This window comes from Belonocnema kinseyi, chromosome 8, assembly GCF_010883055.1.
Source record: "Belonocnema kinseyi isolate 2016_QV_RU_SX_M_011 chromosome 8, B_treatae_v1, whole genome shotgun sequence".
Lineage (NCBI taxonomy): Eukaryota > Metazoa > Arthropoda > Insecta > Hymenoptera > Cynipidae > Belonocnema > Belonocnema kinseyi.
Window position 1 is genome coordinate 50,028,691 of NC_046664.1, and position 12,018 is coordinate 50,040,708.

Here is a 12,018-nt window from a genome sequence, read left to right on the forward strand (position 1 = left end):
AGTTTAACAGAATATTCCGGGTACAATCGTTGCAACTCCCTTATAAGGTCTCGATACCTCTCATTCTTTTCATTCTCCTTGGTTATGATGTTTTTGTCAGCTTGTGCCGAGAATTCAATAACGAACATGCTTCGCTTCTTGAAGTCAAGAAGAACCATGTCAGGCCTCGAGTGAGCAACAGAAACAATTGTCGAGAATATAAAGTTCCAGTATATGCGGCACTTCCCATTCTCGACAATTGACTCAATTTTCCTAGGAGCATTTAGAGGAGCGATATTAAGGTAAATGCCGTGGAAGTGACAGAGATGGTAATAAAGTACTCTTAGTGCCGCATTGTGCCTTTGAATGTAGGTCTTTCCCGCGTGAATGGGACAACTAGATAGTATGTGAGCTAAGTGCTCGGGGTGTGCATGGCACGCCCTGCAGCTATCATCGGGAATGTCTTGGCTCAAAATGTGACGACGATATGTTAAGGTGGAAATGACACCGTCTTGGCATGCGAAAATGAAACGCTCCGTACCAGACTTCAATCCGGGCGATTTAATGCGCTCATATGCGCCACCGATACAAAATGTTGCTCCGCAAGACTCTAAGGGATATAGCATGTGTAAAGCGGGTGGGGCGCGCTAGCCCCGTCCATATTTGTAAAATCAAAGTTTAAATTAAATGACCTTGAAGATTTACAAATATGCTGATATCCTCCATAGCGAAAACATTTTACACCACATTTATAACCAAGTTATCAGCGATTGAAATGGTGGGGATGCTGGCGCGATTTTTGCAAAAATATGAAATTTCTGAAAATTCATTACATCCGTCCGATATAACATAAAATGCTTTGAAATGCACCACCACTGAAAATATGTGTGCTAGCAAATAACAAAGATAAAATTTGAGCGGGGTGCAGTGTGAAGTAGGACTTCAATCGTCAAAAGTAATATGAAATATAAAATTGACGATTTGGAATCATTCCTCTTCAAATGCGCTCATATGCGCCACAAAAATTTTTGCAAAATTTTAAAAACACATATGACACTAAGCTTTCAAGGCTTTACTAAGTGCTCACCAAAAAGAAACAAAAAATCATTAAACTATAAAAATGTCTACAGTCCCTTTGGAAGATCATCAAATGCGCTCATACGAGGTGTGTTCAAAAAGTAAGGTGACTTTTCAATTTTCGCGGGCCACGTACATTCAAGTTTTAAATTCTTTGTTGTTGCTGTGTTGGTACACTCGTCACGATCATATGTTCACAGTTTTGACTATATAGCTCGCGTTGTTTTTCTGGCAGAGGCGTAAAAGGTTAGAAGGGTTTGGTGTGCTCGGCGATTTTCTTCTTTCGAAAAAAATGGAGCAAAGAGTTTAAATTACATTTTGTGTGAAAAATGGAATCCAGTGCTCTAAAACTCTTGAAACGTTGACAGTTGCATACGTTGAGTCTACTCTGAGTAAGAAAAATGTGTATAAGTGGTACAAGCTGTTCCAAGAAGGCCGAGAGGATGTCGAAGACGAACCTCGCCCTGGACATCCCAACACGTCAGCAATAGATGAAAACGTTCAAGCAGTGGAAGAAATGGTGTTGACAAATCGCCGAATTACCATCAGAGAAGTTGCTGAAGATGTTGGCATATCGGTTGGCTCATGCCATGCTATCTTTTCGGACGTTTTAGGCATGAAACGTGTGTCAACGAAATTTGTTCCAAAACTACTTAATTTTGATCAAAAGATCCATTGCATGACCATCGCTCAGGAGATGTTCAGTGAAGTGAATAATGATATTCATTGGATTTGGCCCCCAGTGACTTTTTTCTTTTCCCAAAACTGAAGAGACCCATGAAAGGACATCAATTTTCAACGATTGAGGAGATAAAAACTGCATCGCTGAAAGAACTCAAGGCTATACCACAAAATGATTCACTTGTATGCGCCAATTGGAAAAAAAAATCATAATCAAACCCCTTATTACCACTTCTTATTGATGCACCCAACGATATCATCAAATATCTTTCAAAAATACTGTCGACATAAAATATTTCATGTTAAAAAAGATCTTCTACAAAAATCGCAAACTTCCGAGCCGAATTAGGGTATAAAATCGACTCAAGAAAAATGGTTTTAACAAATTGTTAATAATCAAGAAGTGGCCTAATCCAGCAAGTCATACAATCCAAATTGTTTTAAGTAGCACTGGCCCACCGGGATATTTTTCCTATATTCTAAGTTAAAAATTCAGACATGATAAACTTTCATCTTTAAATTGTTCGATTATTGCGCCAACTAAAGTTAGGGTGCTGTACAATGGTTCCGTTCGTCTGCATAATTCTGCGTGCTGCATATTGGTACTAAGCACTTCCGATAATGATTTTCTCCTAGGAACCTTTGTCAATTTGGGTATTTTTTTAAATTTCTCGAAACATTTATGGGAGTGGGACGTCAGAGTCAGACGTAAGGTTTAGTTTCACCCTCAGATACGCGTTTGCTCTGCAGCGCGCGCTTTCGAAATTCCTAAAGCCTCACAGATTTGAAGCATACTTGATAGCGTCAGTGTGTGCAGGACAATACACAGTACCTTGTACGTGAGACAGTCCAAAATACAACAGAACCCCTTACAAGCCGCCAAAAAAATCTTGTCTGGACCATCACTCTATTCGAAGACTTGGCGGCTTTTCTAAATATATACTTTTTTCTAGTTGAAGTATTTTATTCTTGAATATACATACTTGCGGATAAAAATCCCTGTATGAAGGGTTTCTGCAGAAAATGCTTACAATAATAATTAAGCAGTCGTAGACAATTGTCCAGGGAGGATCCCGAAGGAGTAACCCCTAAGAAGAGGCGTAACAACCGTGCCGAAAGAAAATGGTCCCTGGGTGAGATGTTTAAATGGTAATTTTCGGATGTCGAGCAACCTTTCAAAGTATGCAGCCTTATCCTTAGATGCTGGTCTTAGCAAGGAGGTACAGACACTTTCTCTAACTGCTCGTGGGAACAATAATGACACCAACAAAAAAGTTTTAGATACGGTACAAAAAGAATGAACGCGCAGAGCACCTGACAATGGGTTGTCAAACATTGCCGATCACAATGGACTTCGTGGTTCTGGAAAGATTTAAGATCAAAGTACGATCAAGAACGGGCGGACCTCCCACATTGAGCCAACAAATCAACTTAAGAAGGACTGGCTAGATTACTACGATGCGAGAATTATCCCTTCTCACATAGGCTTTATAGGACTTATGCAAACGCTGTGGTGCCACAAATATTCAGAGCTTCAACACGATATAATTCAGTCAGTACGGAATCAGCGTTTTTACCTCTTGAAAAGTGGAAATGTATGCTGACCGCTTCCTACACCGCTGCTTGTACAAGCTACAAACATGAGGAAACGACATTTTGAAGAGATTTATACAAGATCCCCAAAACACTTGAGTTGAAAGAATATACTATGAATGTCACCCGTTTTCTGGGTGAAAAAATTAGATACGGGTACGAAGAACTTTTTGCTCCTGAACCAATTCGTATCAAGAAGTTCTGCTGGAAGAAGCTTAATTCGACACACCAACATCTGGTCCGCATATTCACCTCATATTTAAAATCGCACACACTTATTCTCTATTATCTGCTGTCAAGACGCAGTACACCCCTACCAAAAATAGGCAACTTATCCAACCTAGAGAATTACAGGCTAATAACTTGTTTAGACACACTACACAAAGTCTTCACAGGTGTCCTAAACGACAGGATTGTTCGGAGATTTGAGCCTGTAAACGAAAAACGTGGCTCGAGGAAAGTTTTTGCAGGCTGCCGAGAGAACCTGCCCAGTGATAGGTTCGTCCTGTCAATAGCCTGAATTGACTACCGGAAAGCTTTCAATTCAACATCTCCTAGACTTATCATCTATCTTTAGGAAAGCTTGAAGGATCGTACACTCATAGTGAGATGCATGGAGAGATTCATGCTCCTTTTAAAAGCTAGATTTACTATCCGATATGGAAATTGTAATAAATCTTGAATATCTGCATAAGCAAATTGTTCCAAAAAATATATAATGACGGTAAATCGTGAGCACTTAATCGTAGGGTTTTTTTAAAATCTAAATTCTGTAAAATATTAGAAATATAATCAGTTTTAAGAATCATTTAAATATTTCTTAAAATAATAAAATCATTTGAATAATAAGCTGAAACTTTTTAGTGGCCAATTAAAATCCATAGGTTCCAGGCCGTTAGTATTTTAGAGCATGTCTGCTTCAATATCCGAAGATAAAAATGAGGGCAACTAATAAATTCGATGAATGTTTCCAAAAATGTCGAGCGCAAGAAGGTAATTTGAACCTGTCCGTCAATACGGTCTGTGGACTACTAGATCCTTCAAAGTAGGCTGTAAATTGCAGTAAAATCTAGAATATTTGTTGAAAAATCTCTTGTAGCCTTAAATTTTTGGCAGTTGCACTTTAGGACTAGGTTTATTAGTGAAAAGGCAAAACCAGTAATTTTAGTTTCAATATTAGTTTTACTACTAATATGGTTTATTCATTATATTTTCACAAAAATGATTTCAAATAATGAATAAGGTTGGATGTGTCTTACAGAAATCAGCGTATGTTCCAAACACACCCCATCCCCGAGCTACAGTCTTACCCATAGGAATTTGCAGGTAATTTTGTTGACGGTCTATTCTGATGATCTTGTGTTCTTTATTGAATAATGGAACAATGTCTTCACCCTCGATTATTCCAAGTATTAAGTTATCGCAGTGTAATAATCTTAGTTTTAGACCTTGTGCTTTTGCTTCTTCGAGACTAATAAAGCCACGCTGAGGGTCTTCGATGTAAGTATTTTCTAGAAATGTCTCTACGAAAGTATGTCTGGGATTAGGTTGTGCTGCTGCTGTGGCTGATGGTTCAGCTGGTTGGGTGATCCTTCCGCTCTGAATTCTTTCACGTCGTCCACCTCTACCGGGCTGCATTCTTCCGGATGGACCCGGACCGGAAACCGGTTTGGGTGCAGAACCCGACCTTAAGGCAAAACCTGTTCCCAGCGGTGTACCTAACTCTGTAATAAGAAATATGAATAGATAAGTGTTACATTTTCATACCTAAAAATATGAATTAGAGGCAACGAAGTGTGAGGCTGACAGAAGGTTTTGTTAGTTTTTGAGATGATTAAGTTTGGAACAGGCCTTTAAGTTAACTCTAAAATATTGAAATTATTTTTTTATGATCACATGCTTTACCTCTTTGTATAATCATTTTGATGAAATATTATTATAATAAATTGTAATTATTAAAGAAAATGGAGAAAATCATGAAGACTTAAGTTACAGCAAGTTGATAATACATGCACCTTCAGGATCGTGCTTTTTCAAGCTGTTTTCATGAAGAGTAGCGTAAATTCCAAGACGGAAAAATTATACATAGTTTATGCGTAGTGGAAAAAATGATATTATACATATATATTAATATGGGTAGTATGTTTTTCGCTCCCGAGTTTCGCAGGTAGAAACCGGCTGAGGGGAGCGAATGTCCCCTTCCACTGCACGGACTGCGGATCTATCCTCTTCTATTACACCCTCTCAATCAATGTCCAACACTACCTTCCCTCACCCTTCCTAGTTCAGTGATATCTGAAATTGTATGGGAAATGGATTTGTATGCTTTTTTCCGCACCACCCTAGAGGTAAAGCATAATAAGGCGCATTTTTTTAGTGGTGTCCCCAGTAGGCCTAATCCTAGTGTCAATACTATACAATACTATATAATGTCAAAGTAATTCAAATAAGAATTTTGCTCGTATAAATCTTCACTTTTACTTCGTTTACTAGTTTTTAAGAATTGTTAAAATTTTACTTTAGAATTTTTTATTATTAATTATACTTTTACTTTTTAAGCACTTTTTTTTAAACAAATGAAAACCTGCATTTTGATTCATAAGAATTTGTTGTTTTATTCAGTTCTGCACTTGCTTCTGCCCACGTGCTTGGTGGATAAGTTGATTCATTTTTGAGGTAGGTGTCAGTCAAATATTCCGCAAATTGAGTTACTCGTTCATTTGTGACTTGAGTAGGTATTAGATCGAAATCAAAACAGTTTAATACCTCCTTCTTATACAAAAACACAAGGCCGAAACAAATGCGTAACCGCTGACCGGCGGCGGTGAAGGTCGGGAGCAAAATGTCAATCTCCCATATGCTGGGTGATTTTTTGAACTTGAAACTTTTGATTCATAACATTTTTTCATAGAGTGCCTATTTTTCGAGATATCTGAAAGTTTCAAATTTAGAAAATCTCCATGCATATACAGGGTCATTTTTTTAAACCTAAAACTGTCAAATATCTAGAAAAATAGGCACTCCATGAAAAAATGTTATAAATCAAAAGTTTCAAGTTAAAAAAATCACCCCGTATATACACACATAATTGTTACCACTGCGTATAAACTATTATACAATAATATGTTGTCAGAACATTATATAATTACCAACAGAATTCAGGAAAGTCGCCAGTACAAAGACCAAAATTCCAACAAGGATCTTCATCATGCTGAATATTACCTTTTCAAGAATATCCTACCAAATGAATATTCTGAACAAGATATTGGCACTCTATATATACCCACGTGATTCTTTTAATGTGCAATTTCGTCCCACTTCTCGCGATTGTAAATCATTTGTAATAGCAAGCGTATGTATATTTGATATCAGTAAAATGCTCGTCGTGATCCCCCTCTTCCCACCCACAGACAGTCCTCAAGACCAACTTAAGAAACCATTTCAGCCAATTTTTAAAATCAGGTAAAATTGTTTTAAACGTTTCCAGAGATTTAAAAGGTTCTAGAGTATTTTTTATGATTTCTTGGGATTTCATAAAATATTAACATTTAACAGGATTCTTATGGAATGGTTTTGAAAGATTTTTAACGGATTTCAATACATACTAATAAAATATATTTATTTAATAATCTTTCTATAATTTGCAAAGAATTTCGAAAGAAATACTGGGTCTTGTATAATTTTAAAGAATCAAAGATAATTAAAGATTTGGAAGATTTTCAATGTCAGTAATTTTATGTACAACATTGAATATATGAGTTTGCATACAGTATACGCACTTTAATGTTTGGTCTATAGCATTCAAATCGAAGAGGCAAAAATATATTTAATGAAAAGTAGTGGTTATTATTAAACAATAATAAATACAGTATTCTTATTAATTTATATGAGAATGAGAGCGCTGAAGTTAAAAATTAGAAATTGGCAGGTCTTTTAATTTCAATAAAATCTTGTCGAAAAGCTTCATTTTTTTATACCTCTGCTTAAAAAGCTTTTTGATTTTTCTCAAGTCCGCATTTTATATCTCGCGTGGAAAAAGGTTAATGGGTGAACCATGTGAACCATGAGACAAAATTACTCAGCACGGAATCAGCGTGAGCTAAGGTCAATATTCACCAATAGGAATTCAGCTGCGGCTCATGTGCCTAATTTTTATATTGCAATTACATTTATTTTGTGATATCATGGTTGGATGGATCGATAAGAAGTGGTTAGAAGGTGGTTGATTATTCCCAGTATCTTTGTTATATTATTCATAGCTGGGATGAAATTGGAGTTGGAATACGAAACTATCGCCTATTTTCTTTTTTTGCTGCAAAACTGTAAAAGCAATTTACAGCAAGTGACGTTTCGTATCCTAGCTATCATAATTTATGTTGCAATTATAATTGTTTTATAATACCAAGGTGGGGTACATCGACAAAAATTAGCAATGATGGAGTTGATTTTGTTTTTTGTTCGAAGGTGTTAAATACATTTTTACATATCAATTACATTTTTTAGGAATAAAATCGTGGTATAGGTCGAAAATAAGTTGTAATGACGGGGCTAGATTGTGATTTTTTGTTAATTTTGAAAGCTACGCATATGAGTAATTTTGAAATCTGCAAAATATTACGAGCTCTAAATCTTAGAAAATTTTAAAGATATTCAGAAAATTTTATGGCGCATATGAGCGCATTTAAAATCACTCAGGAAAATCCCTTCATCAACATGGATTAAACACTTTTTATTTTGTTGATTATCACTTTGGAAATTGTTATGACCTCCATATGTTGGTTAATTTTCGAGGTATACACAAAAAATTTTTGGTGCATATGAGGACTTTTGACGTTCTTCCAAGCTAGCTGCAGCACGTTTTCTGATTTAATACATTTTGTTTTTGTTGGTCATAACTTCGAAAAGTGTTAAAACTTTGGTATCGTAGACAGTTGTTGAATTTTGCAAAAATTTTTGTGGCGCATATGAGTGCATGTGAAGACAACTAAATCCATATCCATATGACGGATAGTTATGATAAATTAAAGAAACAAATTATTATTTGTAAGACCTGGTATAACTGCTAGAGTTTTGTGGCGCATCAGAGTGTATTTGCGGCGCAATTTAGTGGGCTATATAAAATACAATTCCATTAAATTATTATTTTTAGACTTTAGAAAAATGAAATAAGTAATTTGCAAGAATTTTAGAGAAATTTATAACCCTACTTGGCCCGGACGATTAAATTAAAGTGATTATTTTTCTATTTCGGAAGGGTGGATAAGCAGTTACTTCACTCAAAATTTTATTTCATTAAAGGAAACTTTTATTTAAAACTGTCTCCTTCATATTCTACGTTATAAGAAAGGCAGTGAATGCTCTGCCGGTACCGGCAAAAAACCTCTCTGTCGATACCGACAGTAAAATTGTGTACTGGTACATTATTACATAATTTTATTATAGATTATTACATTTTCATTACCTTCTTTATCAATTTTTTATTACATTATTACATTATTATTGTTATTGTACATAACATTGTTTCTGCGACCAGTCACAGGCCTGCCTTCAACAATATTACTGAGAATAGCCAGAAGGGTGTGCCTTCCCGCCCCCACAAGACCTTGAAAAGGGGTAAGGGCTTTTGACCAACATTATCTTATGTGACCAGTTATAGGTGTTTCTTTCCAAACACACGCCACTTTCAAAAGGGATATTAGTTTGAACAACATTTTTAATGTGACCTGACATAGGGATACCTTTCCGTCCCTACGAGACTTTGGAAAGGTGTACAGGGTTCGGCCTTTCTAATAAAATACCTCTTAAATTACATACCCTTACTCAACATGTCTGAGAGTCCCTTTGGTATGTTGAAAATGTGTGTTTTTTATCGGTGCGGCAGATAACTTTTTTGCCGGTACCAGCAGTCTATCCATTTTGTATAAAAAAATATTTTCCCACTAAAACAATATATTTCTGAAAGAGTAACCGGATTTCATAGAATATAGAACTTTTGAGTCAAGGAAGATATTTCTGTATATTTACGAGATATTTATTTGAATCAAGAAAATGCAGCCGCGGAATTTCGTTCTGCAGATTAATGAATAATACGTGCCTGTTTCAAATAAAAATTAATACTGTAAAAGAGAATTATCTTAATGCTAAGATACAAAAATTAAGTGAATACATTTACTTGGTTTCGAACTATTTTTTAGTATGTATATCAAAATTTATAATTTTATATCAGACTTACAATGCATTATATATTAAAGAAATAAACTGTATATATTTTTCAATATACATATGCACATATATATATATATTAAGATTCATGCACATTTGTTTAAAATCATTTGCATTCATTGTATATATAATGTCATCAGCAACTGTTTTTTATGACAGTGAAGCTAAAAAAGAAAAAAAATTTATAGATAATTAATTACTTAGCAAGGAAGCAAAATCCACGTTTCCCTTTATCCTGGCAAAATTAATTTCAAGAAATTTTTTTTTACTTCAGATTTCTTACTAAAAAAAGGCTTTTAAGTTATTAAGATATCAGTTGCTACAAATATTATTTAATATTTGTTTAATAATTGTTCTCAAGATTACAGCCATAGAAATAATATTCCATATTCTTAATTTATCTTTAAATTGAATATGTACTTTTTAGGATTTTCGTAATATTTATAACTTCCAGTACAGTAAAAAGTGAAGTTTTATCTTTTTTAAACCAGCTTATCATTGCAACACAACATTTTCGAATACCTTTAAAATTACCTTTTAATTTCTCATCTAGGTATTAGCGTAAGGGCTGAAAGAAGAACCTATGTTTTAGTTCTTAACCTTTTATCTTACTGAATCAAAAATGTGAAAATTTAATTAATTCCTGGTACAGTTTCAAAGGTACAATTATAAATGAATTTTAGAGTGGAAAACTAATTATTTCCTTTAAAAACTTATTAAGGACTATATATAGTAATTTAAGGAAAGTGATAAGCAAGGAAAATGTGAAAAATGTAAAAGCCTAAAAAACGACGCGATGGTCTGACATTTTTGGCTCTATTGATACAAGAAGTAGGTTTAATTTCATACGTGAAATAGCATGTCTCTAAATTAAAAATATTTTTTTTGTTTGTTTAAACAAAGTTTAGATGAATGAGAATTTTCTACGATCTTGAAATGAGAATCGAATTCTCTAACTGCTAGTGAAATCTCAGAGATTTGATGGGCAAATCAGAAGAACTAAGGATTAGTAATAAGTTACTAATTTAATTAGTCAAAATATTTTACAATTCAATAGTGAAAACAACTAGTTTCTTAATGAGAATACGTCAACGAATTTTGTAATGTATATAGTAATACAAATCGATTTTGCAGAATCAGGGTCATTTTAAACTGTTGTACATTTTTCTATTTATCAGTGCAAATTTTCAATTATTTAAACGATCCTAAATGTGTAAAAAGTATATTGCTTAGAAGGCTCTAAGTGAATATTAACTCGTCGTATGAGAAAATACCACGAAAGTAAAAAGTTTTATCGCGTGCCTGATGTAATCAAAAATTTAAAAAATATCGGTTCTGGTCTTAAAGATTTTTTATTTATAACATGTTTTGTAAAGAACGAAGTAAGAGAGTTGATCAAGGATGAACAATATTAGCTTTGGTAGGTACACATTTTGCAACAAATTTAAGGGAATTTATGAAGGTGTTGGGTCAGAATGATTTATTATTAACAAATAGAAAATATAAACAATTTTCTCTTGAAAATAGCAACTTTTTCGAAAATAATTCAGGAAGAGAAGTTTTTATTCGATCGGAACATTTCTTTTTGGTTTCAAGAAATCTAGCCTCGATATAGACAATTGATAAGGTTCAAATCTTCCTGAGCAATAGATTCGGATGCACAAATACAAATATCTGAACAAATGTTAAATGTCGCGAATTTTCAGAACGACTAGTTTTTTTTCTTTTTTTAGTTTTCTTCTTAGTTAAATAAGGGGATCAAAAAATGCATTATAAATTTTTTAAAATCTAAAAATTTTTAAATCTACAGAAAAAAATATTGTTTATGACATTAAGAGGTGGCACAAGCCCCATGAAGGTAAACAAGTATTGAAAACGTGTTAGGACTTAGCATTTCTCTTTCCAATTAGCCATAGAATACGAATGAAATATTATTTTTTGAATATCTACTTTATAAGTGACTTTGCTGGGGTCCCAAAAAAATCCGTAAGTGAAAAATTAGATTTTGCGAGGTTTTGGCGCTAAGTGTAATTTTTGTTCGGTTTTTTTAATGCACGTTGTTTCTAAGAGTATGAGAATTTGATCTGATGAAATACTACTTTATATTGATAATTCGATATTCACGTAAATTTAAAAAATACTTTATTATTGTTTTTAGCAACTTTCTCTTAGAATAGGGATAGATATTCGTGATTTTTAAAAAAATTTTATACTTCTTGTCTAATTATTAATTCTTTATTCATAATGTGTCCGCTGAGGGTTTACATGACTTCCATTCCTTACAATCACTTACATATATATATTTTTAAATCTTGCCCTTACTATATGCAATTATTTACAACTATTTACATAAAGTCTTATACCTTGTTTCTTATCTCTATTTCCTGTGATAGCGCAATGTAGGACTTATTAGCAAACGAGCGAGCAAGCGAACGAAAGCTTCTAATCTAAGCGACTTCCGTTTCC

The 12,018-nt window shown here is 34.0% G+C and overlaps 1 protein-coding gene across 1 annotated transcript in view; it reads right to left on the reverse strand.

The window, feature by feature from the left end:
* The window catches only part of LOC117178491, a 19,187-nt gene extending 12,632 nt beyond the window's left edge, over positions 1–6,555 (reverse strand). Inside the window, exons 1-3 of the mRNA XM_033369918.1 lie at positions 6,480–6,555; positions 4,590–5,054; positions 3,315–3,369 (exon numbers count right to left, since the gene is read on the reverse strand). Of these exons, the coding sequence (XP_033225809.1) occupies positions 3,315–3,369; positions 4,590–5,054; positions 6,480–6,540 (581 nt within the window). The 5' untranslated portion in view covers positions 6,541–6,555. The remainder of the gene's footprint in view (positions 1–3,314; positions 3,370–4,589; positions 5,055–6,479) is intronic.
* Positions 6,556–12,018: the final 5,463 nt, after the last annotated feature.